The following is an 18,412-nucleotide window of genomic DNA, read 5'->3' as shown; positions in this document are numbered from 1 at the left end:
TCAGCGAGCCAGAGATTTAGTCTGTTAAAAATAAAAAATAAAGTTCAGGACAGATGCTTTTTTAAAAGTGTTTTTCAGAGTCTCTGTTTAGTCTGTTGTCTGTACACAGTGTAACGCTGGGAGTCCTAGAAGTAATTAGGTGTTAAGAGGCGATAAATCTACAGGATCCACATATACACACAACAACATAAACATGCCACCATGACTTCCATGTCCCCTAGTTATGTTTCCATGTGCCATATGGAAACATCAGATTAAATATCAGCTCACATTTTGGGCATGTTCACTGCTCTTGTATTTCAAGATGACACTCTTCGTAACCACAGTTCTCATCTATCGAACCACACACTTTTCTGTTAATCTCTAAACGTATTAAATCATACATACTGTATACTGACATGGCTGCTTTCTGTGTGTGTGGTTTCAATTGAATTAGAGCCAACAGGTGGACAACAAAGACACAGACACAATGAAAAAGACGTATATAACATCATTCAGTCTACCAAAATGATTCATAGTCAACAATTCTCTCAATCAGGACAAACCAGTATTAGAAAATAGAAATATTCATATTATTATAAGAGGAAAAAAGAAAACATAACAGCTATCAGACAATTCCAGATAGTAGGGGTGTTAAATATAAAATAAAAGATGTAACAATACCAGTTTCTCTCATATATATCGATAGATAGATAGATAGATAGATAGATAGATAGATAGATAGATAGATATACACACAACTTATAAAAATATTCGTTTTTTAACATTCATACTTAATATTTATGTAGTTGTTCTTGTCAACTAAAACTAAAATGATAACTGAAATAAAGCTGAAATAAAATAAAATATAATTATATATGAAAAAAACGTAAAAATTAGAAATAATGCCTTGCCAAATAACTGAAAAAATTAGTTGAAATACTACAATTTCTAAAACCTAAAATTAAAGCATAAAAAAAACCTAATAAAAATGACAAAAGCATATAATAACATAAAAAAACCCAACAACAAATAAAAAAATAAACAAAGAAACTAAATCTAAATATTAATACATACTACAATAGCATATTAATAATAATAAAATTATACTGTAAGTACATGTTTTTGCTTGGTATAGAGAATTGTGAAATTGCTGCATATATTGTGATTTCCCTACACAAAGAGGAAGTAAACAACTATAGGATTAAATAATAATCATTTAGAGATCTATGATAATATGATATTATTCAAGTAACATCCCATAATGGATGAACCTGTTGCCCTGTATGAGCTGACAGTCTGATACAGTACCTCTGCTTTATGATGTTTGTCCTCTTCATCTATGTGGTTGTGTTCCTCCTCCATGCCGACAAGCTTGAGTTTCAGATAGGAAACTTCATCTATCAGTTCCAGTTTCTGCGTCTCCAGTGAGGTTCGGCTGAGGAGCTCCTAAAGCACACGCGCACACGTTAGCGAACACATGGTGACAAACACACCCACACAGTTGTACTGTATACAGTAACAATCACACGACACGCAGTCTGCTCCTCGCTGCTCCACTGGCCAAGTTCTTTCACAGTAACGCTCAGGCCAAAGCGAAGCACTAAATATACTCAAGCAATGAACGCTATTTTTACTTCCTCACCCTCTCCGGTGCCTGTATGTGAGAAAGTCAGGAGGGCCAAAAGAGGGAAACTTTGTTTCTCAGCATTCCTGATACTATGGGCTAAATTCAGCAGGACTCTGAGAGCCTTTGCTAACCAGTGTTTAAAAAGTCAAAAAGGTCACAAATTGGTTTGCGCACATAATAGCCCTTATAAAAAGTATTGTGGTGATACAATGATGGTATCATGCGGAAATACCATGGTGCTATGATATATAGAGAATTATAATGATGTAAAAAAAACAACAACACAGCATTACAATGGTATCATTCACCTCTTGCATGTTTGTTTATTGAATAGTTTGGAAAGTGTTTACATTTTCCTCCCCAAAAAAGTGCAAAAAATATTTCGGTCAGCAGATTTTGTCTGGTGCCTAATACTTTAACCAGAATAACCCTTAAACACACACACACACACACACACACACACACACACACAAAAACAGCATTATAGCTTCCTCTTTCACTGTACAACTTCTCCATTCCAGTTTCTAAACCAGAACACAAAAATTCATGTCATTCTAACTATCAGAAAAAGTTTGGACAGTTACAATAGACCACAGGTGGTGCTCATGTCTAAATCTATAGTTCTGGAAACCATATTCTCTTAATTAGTTTAATCTAGTAGAAGTGTGTATGACAAGCAAGTCCCAAGCATAGCGATGTTGGATGAAAACCACTGAATGCAACACAAACATCCCTGGTAGATTGATGATCTCTTAGTTCTCTGAAATACAGTGGATCTGAGTCACAGTCACCCACCGGCAACATCATGCAATAGACTATCATGCAATAGACCTTAGACAGAGTAACTGACTTTTTGTCAGTTGAACCCTACCATTTACTCTAAATCATCATTTAAAATATTATTTTATGTTGCATTTTCATTTTCACTTCATTAAAATGTATCTACTGTGTATATTCTATTTATATATTTATATATATATATATATATATTATTTTTTTTACATATTTTTTAAATAGTACACATTTTAATAAATGAAATTAATAAATTAAATACAATTAATATTTTAATTATTAAAAAATATATAAAATTAAATTTTAAAAAGCTTATCCTAAACTAACTATAAATCGCAACAAATAAACTAGAAAACATTAGAAAACTCTATAAACACTGTTGGAAGGAACATTACAAATTCTGTATATCTCAACTAACCAAAAGGAATTATGTTTTTAAAGAAAACGGTAATGTCTAAGCTGTAAGTTTACTTGCCCTATCAAGCAAGAAAAACATGAGGGCCGTCTTTATCGATCCATCTCTGACATTCCATCATGATATGATTGTTGGTACCGCATTCCTGTTACGGAATCCTGAATGTGATCCCAGGGAAAGTGGGCAAGGGAAACTAATATTTAACTAACATTAAATTTGAATGAAAATGGTTGTCATTACAAATATATGATCAGATGATAAAATTAATTCCATTTATTTTTCTTTACGCATTTAAATAACAATAGCTACAAACATTCTTTATAATTTAATAATGTTTGATTTCATATTTTTAAATATTAAAATATATTATTATTTACATTATGAACATAAATCATTTATAATAAATATTTAATTAATTAATAAAATCATTTACTGGCAGAATTCTAAGTTTAAAAAAAAATGGCTGAAGTAGAAAGAAACTGCACATATTAATCATTTAACCTTTTGTAAACACTGTCACAATGGCTCAAATCAGTTCCGTCTAATTTTTTTTCTTTCCAACAGACACTAAAAACATTAAAATCCTACAACGGAAACCCACAAATAAGTGTTTATTTCTGTGGCTCCACTTGGCAAAGCTAAAAGAACATAGCCGTTACAAAAACAGTACTTTGGGAATGATACCATGCAAATCAATCATTCCTGTTTTGCCAGCAAACAGCTACTAAACACATTCATTGGCTAAACGAGTGTGATTACAAACCCAACGGTTTAACCCAGTTAATCATACAGCAAACACTAAAATACACAAAAACATGTAAATCTATCACGCTGTATGAACAACTAACTCCACACAGACAGTCTTGGATATGAAGGTCTGAAGGTGTCATTATGCCAGGACGGAGTAACCCACATGGATAAATCAAGCACACTGAAAATATGCACCGAATCTGAGCATTTAATCTGAGTCAGGTCTACATAATTACAACTGAAACTGTTGCAAAACCACAAATTACTCAAATTCCAGGTGGTAAACGCTGCTTTGAAAGTGTTCACAGTTTGTCAAGCAAAACCAACAGGTAGAAAATTCAAACATTTGAATCATTTCCCTTCCTTATATTTCTCTGATTTCTACTTAAAACTGAACATAAACCTGATAAATGACAGAAAGTGTGTAGCCTTACCTGCTGGAGCATATCCTCAGTGGAAAGGAGTTTGTGGTGGTGTTCTTCCAGGGAACTTTCCAGATCTCTGATCTTTTCTCCTTGAGCTTCAACCTGGTCAGTGAGGACACTCACCTAAAACCAACAGACAGCAGACAACGTTCACTCAGGCTAACCTTGAAACCTGGCCAGTGTTTCTCTTTCGGTCCCTCCTATAGGTATTCTAATGACGATTGCAACACACATGCAACTCCAAAGTCTACACAGCAGAGGAATGTAATCCTTCAAATGTGTACATCTGGGTTAAAAACGACCATTGCTTAGCCTTGACACACTTCCATGCTAACATGTGAGCCTGCTTGAGTTACAATTGTTTTGAAAGTGCCCTTTTGTTCACCACCAACTGAAGGACTGCCAACCAGCAGGACAGGTAAAAGGAGAAGAACAACACCTTGAGGGCATTAGGAGCCAATCGTGTTCATCAGTGTTTTAGAGCACAAGACAATCCACCAATCAGAGAGCAAGAAGGGCGGGCATTTGGAGATGGACAACTTTTGACACTTGTTGCAGAGTTAGACAACCTAACTTCTTAAAGGTGAAGTGTGTCCTTTTTTAATGGTAAAATATATTCTTCTACCCCTGTTTAATATGGAGAGACAACTACAAGTAAGTTATTTATAGGCTGACTTGTGGCTCTGTGGTGGTTTCAAGATGGATGATCAAATCGTTTTTTAGACTTTTTCTGCTTTTTGTCTCAGTTATTTTTTTTTTAACAGTTTACTGTAAACACTACCATTCAAAAAGAACAGGTTCGAGCTGATAATGGCTAAACTCACACTGTGGTGGCTACCATCGTGGCTTAGTAACATGTTGAGTAACACCAACCCTCTAAACTTTCAACAGATTGTCCCATGGCTATGTGATGAATGACCATCCCATTGTGCATTAGACAGGGCAGTTGCGTCACCCTGGGTTGGAGCGCGGCAGTGTCACATGTCTATTAGTTCACAGAGACACCACAGTCCCCTGGTTTGACCCTGTGAGGTTTTACAAGCATGTTGGCTAGTTGTCTTCTCATTGTGTTGACATTGTGACTATTATGCTGAGCTGTAATGCCTTGGAGGCCTTAGTGAAATATCTCACCTGGAGAACCAGAGACTCTTTGTCCCCTTCTAATCTCGCCAGCCGTTCTTGATAGGTCTCATTGTTGCTTGAGCACTGGAGGTTAACCTGTGGAGACACACACGTGCACACATTTTACATCAGAGCAGTGTTCTGGACTGCAAATGAACTTTAACTTCTCATTTTATCACTTTAAGTGGCTATTTTCCTCATGAGGGCCTCCCAAATGTCCCTTTTTAGTGACTGTTTTCCTTTTGAGGGCCTCCCAAATGTCCCTTTAAAGTAGGTTGTTTCAGGTTATACTTGCTTTGTGGAAACATTCAGCTCAGATAGCAAAACCTGAACCACACACACACACACACACACACACACACACACACACACACACACACACACACACACACACACACACACACACACACACACACACACACACACACACACACACACACACACACACACACACACACACACACACACACACACAGAAACTGAAAGTCAACAGAGAGGTGTGCAAGAGGAGGAGCTAACCTGCTTATCCAGTTTTTTTGAGAATGAATGGCTCACCGCCAATGACAAAATAAACTTCAACAAAGAGTAGTATACAAGTGAGCCAAATACATTTGAGAGTTGTAAAGGTGTTAAATGACATGTTGGCGCCAAATATGAACTGACATCCCTTCAATGCAAACGCAATAAAGGAGCTCATTACAAATTAATGAGGTAATTTGCATAAAGTTTGAGCGTCACAATACAACTGGAAAAAGAAACGTTGATGTGCCCCAGGGTTGTTATGGATGGATGGATGAATGGAATGGATGAATGGATGGATGGATGGATAGATGGACGGATGGATGGAATATACCAATTTAGCATTACAAATTATCATACGCTGAAAAAAAAAATCAATGCTTAAATACATACTTCTGTCCAGTCTTCAGATATCAGCAGAAAACATGCCAGTAAATACACAGCATGCAAGATAGGACACTGTCACTTGTCAGCGCTAAGCTAGCGCTTGCCACACAGATAATCTCTCTCTTTTAAAAGCTTCTGCTGTGTCCAGGGCTGTCAATTCCTTCTGAGCGCCACAATAAAGCTGTCTACTCAGGGTTTACAGGGCTGGCTGCCTGGTGGAGTTACAGGGTTAAGCCTGTCTAAAGGCAATGCTCAGTTCTCACAGATGAGGCTTTCACTGCATAGTAATTGCAGTTCACAGCAAATTTAAACCCAACTTAAGGTATTATTTCCTGGGAAACAGGTAGAAACAAGATAGAGTTTTGTGCAATATCATTTTATATTTATGTGAAGAACTCAAAAGTAACTTTAACAGTATAATTATTATTTATGCAGTGATTTAAAGCAACACTAGGCAACTTTTGGCGCTCTAGCGGTTAATAAACAAAACTGCATGCGGCTTGCGGAAGAACATTGTAGACGGAGCTACTTCTCTCTGTTTAAGTCTATGACAAGTCACGCAAGTACTGGGCTACTCCGCAGCTGTGCGACCCGAACCGGACTAAAACAGTCACAATATAAACACTTATTATATGTGTACCACACCACAGTGATTCAGGATAAGACAAAAACACGGTTTGGAAAATGGATTCATGATATACTCACTCATTATATAAATGCAGTAAATTTTGAGCACAAGAAAGTTACATAGTGCAGCTTTAAACTATAGTTACATATGAATCTTTCATTCTTGAAGTGAGTAAATATGAACATATTGTGATAAACAGCCCGTTGAACTGTATTTCACTTCAGTTATACTGTAGACTTGACTTGCCTTTATTCCAACAAATGTTTCAATTTTTGTTAACATCCGTTTCTGATTTAAAAAAGAAGAAGAAAAAAGATTGAGGTGTTCAAGCTGGTCAAAAGGGTTCAACCTGTGTTCTGTTAACCAGGTCCACACTAGCAAAGGTACCATACAGTACCAGTCCTAACCAGGTCAAAATTAGCTATCCAGCTAGTACCCGGCTGACAACCGGCTATAGTTTATACCTAAACTATACGTTGTCTTATCCCAGCTTAATATATAAACTATAAGTAAGGCATTCAAAGGTTAATTTTTAATAAAAAATGGGGCATGAGTTTGTGACAGTGCTATTGGTTTGTTTAATAGAGCGTAACAGTGTCCTCCCACTCTTTCAGCGGCCTTGGTTCAGGGAACATTTTTCCCATTCATTTCTCCCATAGGGATTTTTTTTACATTCAATATAAAGTTTAAGCAATGAACCAAACCAACCAGCTAAAAGGTGATTCACAACATTACATACTTTGATTTAAAGCAAAATAAGTATTTGATAATTGGACAAAAAGAAAAAGGTATAAGACTGTATACTTAGCCTCATTGACGGAAAGAACTACAATCCCGTGAAGAATTGCAAATTATATAATCGAATGAAAAAACAATGGATAAATATAAAAAAATGTAATTTAAAGATGTTGATTATGTATATATTTAGTAATTTGAGAGTGTAGGGAGACTACAATTACGTCATTCGCAGTGCTTCATGGGGCGGCCACTAAAGAGATTCTCTGATTGGTGGAGATTCTCTGCAGAATCATGGTTAATATAGTTTTTCATAATAAGTTGCCTTGAGTAAAAACATAATCGATTAACAACTTCATAGCTCACAGTAGGTCTGTCTTTAACGGTTTATGATTTATCTTTAAAATTGAATTCCACTATGGAGAAAATGAATGGGATTTTACTTCCATAACCCGTTCAGTGGCACTAGTCCTTCATAAATTCACACTTTAGCTTTTAACCTGGAAACCATAACCGTCAACATTAAAAACGAAACAAGAATTAGTGTTTAACTAAAAAAACAAAAACCAGAGAAAGCAACTTTGCCTCAGTGTTTCAGAAGTCCACCACACTACAGCTAATTTAACCTTTACAGCTGTGTTCACACACAGATTCATGATGCTCTCTAGAGCACCGATTCAATTTATTACCTCACCAGAGAGATGTTTATAAGCAAGACAACCCACAAGCCCCGGAATTTCCCCCTTTTCATGTCCAACTTCCTGTTCACAACTGTAAAGGCCTGACATGACTTCAGAAGAGCTCAAAAGAAACTACAGTGATCATTATGATCCCACTGTCCAAGAATGTATGACAATATTGAGAATTTTATGATACAACCCCTCCCTGTAATAGAGTAATGCACTCGTGAGACATAATTACTGTAATTTCTTTCTTACTTTGAAATGTAATGGTTGGTTAAGTTTTACATTGTGTGCTTTCCCGCAATGTTACACATACCTGCCTAATATCTGGCTCACTGCAATACCTTGTAAACCACATCAACCATGGCAAGCAAGCGTTTCAAGGCCTCTTGCACTTTAAGAACAGGTGTGCACGCTGGTGTTCATACCCCCACCTTTGAACTGAATTTTACTGCATGATTTACTACTAAGCATCAAGTGGTGTGTCAGTGAATGCAGTTTTGTTTGTGTTCAAGGGCATGAGCTCAGAATCATTGAAGCTGGACAGGATAAAAAGCGCTTTTGTACTATTGCAAATCACAAGCTCCCAGCACACATCCACACCAGCACAATGCAGCCTGACGTTTTGAACAACAACAACAAACAGTTCTACACAAATCCAACCACTCTATATCAGTCTGCTCATCCGAGAAACAGAAACATGCGCTACTTTTACGCTTGCATTTCATACAAATTCAACTTCTGCCAGGGGTAAAATAGGGATAATAGTGAAATAATAATGAATTCAAACTAAAACGTACATTAAACTGAAATAAAATTAAATATTTGTAAAGAAATTAAACATATTTTATTTACCCAAAACAACATTTCCATTTTGTTTAACTCGATGTACTAAAATAACTAAAAATTCATAAAAACTATATAGAAAAAACAAAACAAAATTACTACATATGGACAACATAAAAATGAAAACTAATTCCAAATATTAGTTAAAAAAAAGTTTATCAATGACACTAAAATAACATTGTCTAGCTTGTATCACACAGGGATTGTTCTGAAAATTACCTCAAAGTATTTCAGTATTAATTCATATTAGTAAAATATTGTCGTTGTGTTTGTTTTATTACTAGGCTGGTTGTTTCGTACATTTCAATGTACTTAGCTTTAAGATAATAAACAGGTAAGATTATAAAATATTTGAAACTCAAATCAATATTTTTTTCAGTTTAATGCGTTAAAAATAATTTACGCAATTAATGCAGCATCTGTATTTTCTGTCAGCCTTTGGCTACGTCACAGAATATGATCACGCTATCATTCATTCAAGTGCTATTAAACCATTCAAGCATGATAAGACACAAAAAAGCACTCAAATCTTTACTGGTGTGCTGTCTGTGAAGCGGATCTCCGTGAACAAACACCCGAAACTCATGCACAGAATGCCGCTTCAGACAGCATGCCAGCGCAACATTGAGTTCTCTTTCACACTTGAATGTACAAAAACACAAAATTATGCAAAAAATTCCTGTTTTGTTGAGCATCCTCATAAGCACAGCCGTTGTGGGTTCAAAAGTGATAAATGAATGCAAAGAGTTATGAGAAAATAGGATGTGTGTCAGGTCTTAAAGTGACAGCAGACTAAAAACCTACTGCAGTCATTAATGTTAATCAAAGAACAAAAGACAAAGAGAAAATCACTCACTGCTCTTGACTGAATAACGTTTGTAGCTTTAATGAGGATTAATCTATATTCAAGTTATAATTTATGCAGTGAAGACTGTGAAGTGTTTCATAACTATTTAATTTCTGTATATATCCAGACCTACCTGAAAATCTTAAAGCGCTTACAAGGTTACATGGGTCAAAAACAATGAAAACAATAACTTTTTTGGTGCATTTTAGCAGGGCAGGTAAACATATGAACGGTCCCGCCTGGGAAAAAAACCTGATATATTAAAAGCATATTTTTTTAATTGATTGACAGCTCTAATATATATATATATATATATATATATATATATATATTGCAATAATGACCATTTCACTGAGCATGATCCCTTTCATGTTATATACTGCTCAAATTAAAAACAAAACAGTAAAAAAAAAAAAAGCTGAATGGAAATATCCATATAAAAAGTGGATAACTTGCAGTAGAAAAGCAGACATTTCAACATACCTTTTTCAGCCAAGTGAAATGCTTATAAAAGTCAATTTTCTCTTCCATGTTCAAGGCCCATCTCGACCCGTTATAACAAGAGAGCGACTGCAGCGGCAGGCTAAGATCTGAGCTTTGGGTTTCAGTGACTCTGTCCGCCTGTTTTACAGAGTCGCCGCCTCCTCCTCCTCCTTATATTGGCTGCTGAAGACAGGAGTTCCTAACATGCTGAAGCAACTGCACAAACCTCAGCTAGACGTCTACCCGAGACCCCCCGCGTCTGCTGTCCAGCCAGACACTAAGAAGTTCAGTGTGTGTGTGTGTGTGTGTGTGTGTGTGTGTGTCAGATGCAAAATATCAATCCACAACTTCCGTTCCCTGATGTTACATACTACAACACACCAACTTTCTTGTTCACGTGTGAAATTCTCTATATTTGTAATCTTCCCCTCCCTTTCTTTTTGGTCTTTTTCTTTTCTCTTTGTGAGACAGTGGCTTTAATTAAGTTCCAATGCAAGTCTGAACCGAAACAAATCAGTGTCTCTGTTTAAGCACAAGAAACACAGCGAGCGAGGAGGGGGGACATTTAAAGGCACACTGCCTTCCAGCGCCTCTCCCATCTGTTTTTACTCAAGGCTACAACCCAAAGACCCTGTTTCCTGTGGAAGACATCCATCCATTTCTATGTGTCTTTTTACCTTTACAAGCAACCCTGCTGTCCAGTAGTCTCCTTCATAGACAAACACAGCTGAGGCAAAGACTGTGAAGGGAATGAAAAGCACAAACTAGCCTGTTTAATACTATAACAACATAATAACCTTGTGATCTTGTCAGGCTTTTAGCTTAACATGCCGCTGTGTACAATGCTATAAACTATTATATAATTAACTTTCTTAAAAAAGATTTTTTAAAAAGCACAATTCTGTCATAATTTAAGGTGTGGTCACTTTAGAAAAATTTTATGTGCAAAAAATTTTTCCACAGTGCAGCGATGTAGGAAGCATTTGATAAATGTTATAAATGTCCCGGTCACTTTTTTCGATATAATTATGATAAATGAAGACTGAAGCTTTAAAACTAAAAAAAGCTTTTTTAAAAGTACAAAAACACTTGTTAATTAGTTAATTAAGTTACCATACCATATATGATGAAAAACTGTGGTTTAACATCATATTATATGTAATTTTACTGTAAAATAATGTCAAATCTATGGTCTTTGCAAGTAAAACTGATGAATTACGGTATAATTTATACAGTAAAAGGACATTTTCAGAAGTCCCTGCGTGATATCATATATGACCTCTACTGTATATTTTATATAAAAATGTTGTTTCTTCTCATTTTCATTATCAGTATATTATTTGTATTTGTATATTTGGGAGGGCATTTTTTTGTGTTACAATATATGTTATTAAGGTAATGTTTAATGCATTATTTTAGTGCCATTATATAACTAACTTAAGAAATATATGGTTATAAGTTGTAAAATATACAGGTATCATTATGCCAACCTGCAATACTTGAAACAGCTGCCTTTTTTATTTTATCACTGGATTTTTTTGGAAGATAACTGGAAATAACTATGTTTTCAGTGGTGTATAAAGACCTTCAATAATGAACTGTTATGTTTTTATTACATTAGAATGAGCCATACACTGTGGGTCCCCTTACAGTGAAGTCACAATTTTGCGCCGACATGTTTCTACGGTAGCCCTAAACAGACAAACTGCTGTACAGAGCGCTAGCTACTCTCTGCTGTCTCAGAAGACGACATCTTTGTCCTGTGACGGCCACCGAAGCTTCTCTATGTGCTTGAAAGGGAGGGGTGGGTGGTGGCAATTCGCAACCTCACCACTAGATGCTGCTAAAATTTACACACCACACCTTTAACCCCCTCGAGTCGGGCTCTCTTTTTTTCTTATCAGTGCCAAAGAGACTCAAATAACTCTGTCGTTTTTTATCATTCATGCAAGTGTTATACATCATTATATTCTGTAAAGTTTACATTTTTTGTGTACAGTCACAATAAAAACAAATTGTTGCAAATAGGCATGTGCCGGTATCAAATTTTCATGTTGCGATTAATTGCTGAAGCTTTTATCACGGTATACGGTATTATCACGATATTGAAATAAGTTGCAAAAAAAGTGTTGTCATACTATAACAGGTTAAATCACTTTCTTATAACAAAAGAACCAAACATTTAAATACAATAAAGCAATACACAAAAATGTATAAAGTAAACAAATATTTAAAACAGATTAAAGTGCAAAAGAATTATAAAGAACAATAGGTATGCTGAAATGTACATTTAACTAAGATTAATTCATTCTTTAGAAGTATTTTTCATTGTCAGTTTGTTAATGAAGGAACTAATGTTAAATACTGGAGCCTTGTAAAGTGTGTGATTGAACAACAGTCAGAACATATTCAAGGGCATGTAATTTAGTCCAGATTAAAATATAAAATGCAAGTTTGAAAATGAATAGCCTTAAGTCTTTAAGTATTATGTATTAGGTTATGATTACTGGAGAAACGGCTGCATTTCTGCTGTTCCGTCAGCGCCCTCTGCTGTCGAAGAATGAATGTGCACTTCAGCGTGTCTCCTCATTCCGCCATGTGCTCGGCTCATGCACGGTCTATTTACATCAGTGCGCGTTCCTCTTTGACGTGTTTTTCATTTTAAACGGTTGATGGGTAAAGTATTCTTAAAATTAATTCTAAAAATCTGAATAATTCGTAATAAATAATTATTCACGGTATTTTGAAGTGCCCACGATAACAATATTGTGCATGTTCATTATTGCGGTATATCGTATTACCGTTTACCGGCACATGTCTAGTTGCAAAATAAGGGAAACAAACATGATTCGCGATCTTCAGCCTCTCTCTCAATGATGTCTAATCTGATTCTCTTCAGAAAATGACCTGTAGCTTAGTGAAACCTTGACACACAAACATGAGACATATGTCTAAAGAAATGTTGAAATATCAGGTTTTAAATCATGTAAATCAAAACGAAAACAAATATTCTGTGTTTATGTAATCTGTGTGAAAAGTGGGAGATATCAGTCAACTCATTACTGACTCATTATCTGCTAATGCGGCCACGCCCACGGACCGCGCGCTCATTCAGATTCAAATACAGGCAATCCATGCGTCGACGCCCACTGAAATCAAAATTTAATTTTTTTAGCTTTTAGTATGACTATGTTAGCCTTAAGGTTAGGAATAAGCTGGTGTGCTCCAAAACAATGACAAAATTCGCATTCAGGAGATATAAGCATTCAAAACGTACAGTCTCTCACTTCCGTTAAAATGAATCACCGATTTTTGATGACATCATCGCAGACTTCACCTTCTCATCAAATCTTCTGTCCAATCAAATGCTCTCTAGAATCTGAAGCGCCACCCCCTACGCTATAAATAGACCCTGAAGTTGCGTCTGAAACCGATCAGTTGTTCACACATTTACTAATTTCTACATGGTGAAAGGCGCATAGCGCACTATATATGCGATAGGAAACGATTCAGACAGCGTAAATATGCTTACAGTTGAGGCAAATGAAGTCTAGTTTCACGTGCACCGCAGCAGCGCACACACATAGTCTAGAGCAGCACCGTTGATTAGAGACGCGAGAGCGAGCGGATCATATGCGAGTCGGCACATACAACAAAACATACAGGACCCATTTAAATGCTGCACAGAATGCTTTATTTCATTTTCAGGGGAAATTACGTCAACACATTGAATAATGCTGTGTGTTTCAAGGCACTTCAGTGGGCCTTTAAGTCATATGATAGATTTGTGTGAGCAGAAGACAAGAAGAGAAAATAATTTCATTATTCACTAAAATGTTCCTTTCTAGCGAGTTGTAGTCAAGATTCAGACCAATTCATGAATTAATCATTCAGGCAGGTTTAGGGAAATGGATTGACTGATTCATTAAAAGATTTGAATAAAAAAATGTTGAACGACACCAGGGTGAGTAAATGGTTAACTATCCACATATTTTCCACTCAAATAAGTACAGAAAATAATGCTGAAACATTTAGTATAGGCATGGTGATGGTCACCAACCCAGAGTTTTAGCAATTACACCCTCTTCTCGCCTCGTCGTTTCCTGTTTACGTCATGGGGTGTTGTGCACTACGCAGAGGAGTGGGGATACAGTCACCCTGGGGACTCTGTCAAAAACATTAAATGAATACAGCTGGAGTCAACAAATGACACTTTGGCTATTTTGCGCAGGGAAACATTGTATTTTTTGTGCAGACTTTTTCCATTCTAAGACAAAAACATATTCTTCTAAGTGAGGGAGGCTGTGATTATGTCAGCTATCAAGCATTATTAGAGGTTCCACCCTGAGATCAAGCAGGGACGATTGGGTCTTTATTAGCGTAGCACGCAACTTATCCAGAGCTTTGGGGAGTTCAGCTGCACCTGGCAAAGTCTCTGATCCTGACAGCTGCGGAGCTGGAGACACACCAGACACACGTGCGCATGCATACATAAACAAGAGTAGACGTATTTTAATACTATCAAACAGACACGCTTTACCTACAGCAGCTCAGACAAGTCTCAGATCAGGTTATGAGTCGAACGGCCTCTCTTATCTCTTTTCTGCAGCTGCCACAAACATTCCTCATGTGCATGTAAACACTGGCCAGATACGGCGTGTAAGAACAAAGCGTATTGCGGCCCCTCTAATGCGAACGTCTCCCTATCAGGACTTGATCGCATTTCCTGCGTTGTTTTTGACCGGCTGTAATTAGGGAGCACGAGTACTTGATCCCACTTAGAGACACCGTTCAGAGGACTGTGTGTGTGTTGTAGAAGGGCACTCTGGACTTAAGCCCAAAGTATACTTGAGATTTAATGTGTACACTAGGGTGTGCATACTGTGCGCTTGATGTGAATTTCATCATCAGCACAGTATGCACGTACTGAACGAATAACCAGCCAGATTTTTCCAACTCGCATATGCGCTTTTGTTGTTGCAGTAATTAGTTTGTCCACAGCATGGCAACACTGGCCCGGGCCAAACAAACACGAACGTATAGTGAATCGAAAGTTATCCAGGGATAATGTGATGATGTATTGTGTGTGTGTGTGTGCTTGTGACTCTTTAACTCCGCCCACTGCATGCCTCCACAAGCTCTGCTTTTTTTTGGAAAGAATCGTTAAGCGTATTTGTCTTTTAAAAATATGATAAAACAAAAGATGCTTCAGAGATATGAAGGATGCAAGACTGCTCTATAGGTACTCAAGATTAACTTGAGATTGGCAGAAACTGTGTGTTATGTTTAGAGGTCGACCGATTCATCAGTTTTGCCGATTAATCGGCACCGATAGTTGATTGGTGGAACAATCGGTTATCGGCAAAAATCCACACCGATAGTTTTTCCGAGTTGCGTCCATTGCTGGAGCGGCTGAGACAGAAGTACTGTTATTACACCATACAAGAGCTCTGAGAAGGGTCTGCTGGCAGTACATAGCACGAGAGCGGCCTCTAGAGGCCAAATGAAAACTATCACTGACGCCTTGTGTTTGCATTCACACGTGAGGCTGCACGCGGCGCTGCACGGAGAGCGTTTAAAACACGACAGCGAAACAGTATGAATACAGAGCACTACAGTACTTGTTGCCAAATAATTATAAAATAATCAATTTCTTGACTAGATGCTGCATTAGCAGGTAAACAACAGCAGTGTGTATGTTTGTCGTCGAGGCTGGGAGGACGCTAACATTAGCAGTACCTCAAGCAGTTAAATCAATGTGATAACACGCAAGTCCGACCCAAATGTTGCATATATAAAATGAGTGATGTGAGAAAGCAAACTGTATCGTCATGCTGCCGACAGAAATATAAACAAAGCAGAAATGCATTTGTTTTTTATTAGATAATCTCTTTCTAAAAAAGCACACTGTTTAGATTTGTATGAAATGGTAACACTTTACAATACGATTCTATTTTTAACAGTAACTAAGGTTAATAAATGCTGTGGAAGTATTGTTCATTGTTAGTATGTTCATTTCAACATTAAATTGAGTTTGAATTTGTATCTGTTAACCTTGGTTAATGCACTATGAACTAACATGAATGATCAAGGTACAATTGTATTGCTCATATTAATACATGCTGTAAAAATATATGCATATAGTTCATGTAAGCTAATACATCCTTGTTGCATAGGGACTTGTTCCCTATGAAGTGCATGTTTCTAGGTTATAGGTAAAGAAATACATTTGACCTGTAAACATTTTTCTGAAGAATTTGTTCTTTTAGAACTTCTCATTTTAATATTCATATTTTAATTTAGCACATTTTCATGGATCAGTAGGCCTACTGTTTTTTTATTTTTTGTTATAAAGTTCAGCACTGGTTTACTTGTGTTTTTTTAAATCCAGTATCCATTTTAAAAACTATCGGTTATCGGCAAGTGCGGTCCAACCTAGTTATCGGTCTCTGTAAAATTCACTATTGGTCGACCTCTAGTTATGTTACTTTAAAGGTGCAGTGTGTAGGCTAGTATTTATGAGGATCTGTTGACAGAAATGCAATATAATTAGGGATGCACTGAATGTTCGGCAGCCAAAATTATTTGGCTGAAAATAGCAAAAATTGCACTTTCGGTGTTCGGCCGAATAAGTGAAAAGACCAAATAAATTTTACCGAACAATGAGGTTTTTGATGACACGATCAAATATAGCAACCAGCTTGTGTGAGAGAGGCGCACACGCTTCTAAATGCAGCAATGCAGCACATGTCGGAAGTGTGGAAGCATTAAGCTTTGTTTATACTTTTGTCTGGCTCCGCAGCGTGAGCCTCCACTGACTGCGCGCGCGCCTCGTCCTCTTGGCACTCTGCGATGACATCATGTTTGCAGTGCGCACCCTCACGCAGACGCGTTGAGTAAAAAAGGCTTAAAGAAGGCTTTAAAGTGTCCGAGAAAGACGCAGAAATGGCCGTTTGCAGACACTGTTCTGCTCAATTGTTTAAGCACCCTCAAATGCAAGCAAGAGCACCCTCAGTTGATACTGTAATAATATATTGGCAAATGCTCCAGTGCATATTTGTGTTTGTAGAACGTCAAATGTATCCATTTACAACATGACATAGTTGTTGATCTCTTGTACGCAATGGCCAATATGTTTTAAGTTAGTCAGACTCCACTCACTGCTAAAACTGCCAGGGTTTGTATTCAGTGCTGAGTTATACAGGCTTGCAAAGCCTCTCATGAACAAACAAACAAAATTTGATTATGATTTGATTATGATACCTGTAGGCATAATAGACCAAAGATTAGATAAGATGGCCAAATAAAAATATTTTTATATATATATTTTTTTTTTAAGTTATATTGTGCTTTGTTTGTATAATGTGCTTTGTTGAACTAAAAATGTTCAGTGTTAAATAAATATTTTTAAACATTTAAACAATGTAAAAAAAAAATGTTTAAATTTATTTTAAAAGCAAGACAAAATAGTAAAAAAGCAAATTTATGCAATGGTGAAAAATTTGGCAAAATAAATGGAAAAAAATATAAAAAACGCATTCGGTATTCGGCTTCGGCCTTCGGCCAAGTGTTTTATTCTTATTTGGCTTCGGCCAAGAATTTTCATTTTGGTGCATCCCTAAATATAATATACATAACTATGTTTTCAGTGGTATATAAATACCTTACATAATGTACCGTTATGTTTTTATTACCTTAGAATGAGCCATTTTTTACCCAGAATGAGTTCACTCGATGGTATCCACTATGGTTTCGGACACCACTACGAATGGCTGTCCCCTCAAAAAGTGGCCTATAGTCAGCCTTAGTGTTCTGAGACGCTCGCTTACCAATGCAGGCAATCACCGGATTACAAAACATCACTTCTCAGCAGTGTTGGGCACGTTACTTTAAAAAAGTAATTAGTTATAGTTACTAGTTACTTCTTACAAATAGTAACTGAGTAAGTAACTGAGTTACATCATTATAAAAGTAACTAATTACCAGGGAAAGTAATACTGCGTTACTTTTTTTTTTTTTTTCTCAAATGTTCAAATATGTCAAATACTTGGATGCCCCCAATATTAGATATGTTAAATGAATGAATTGGACACTAAATAGAATAAATTATTATTATAAAACATTGTACATTAATGTACACTATTGTAATGTTGCTGTGGGACAATGTGAGA

General features: G+C 36.5%; 1 protein-coding gene across 1 annotated transcript in view; it reads right to left on the bottom strand.

The window, feature by feature from the left end:
- Positions 1-18,412, bottom strand: part of ppfibp2b (PPFIA binding protein 2b) — an 82,008-nt gene that overhangs the window by 33,200 nt on the left and 30,396 nt on the right. Inside the window, exons 4-8 of the mRNA XM_079809589.1 lie at positions 10,919-10,950; positions 10,242-10,411; positions 5,123-5,209; positions 4,001-4,114; positions 1,291-1,428 (exon numbers count right to left, since the gene is read on the bottom strand). Of these exons, the coding sequence (XP_079665715.1) occupies positions 1,291-1,428; positions 4,001-4,114; positions 5,123-5,209; positions 10,242-10,411; positions 10,919-10,950 (541 nt within the window). The remainder of the gene's footprint in view (positions 1-1,290; positions 1,429-4,000; positions 4,115-5,122; positions 5,210-10,241; positions 10,412-10,918; positions 10,951-18,412) is intronic.

Source organism: Gobio gobio (assembly GCF_949357685.1).
Source record: "Gobio gobio genome assembly, chromosome: 25".
Lineage (NCBI taxonomy): Eukaryota > Metazoa > Chordata > Actinopteri > Cypriniformes > Gobionidae > Gobio > Gobio gobio.
The sequence above is the reverse complement of the archived record's forward strand: the minus strand, read 5'-3'. Positions and strand labels throughout refer to the sequence as shown.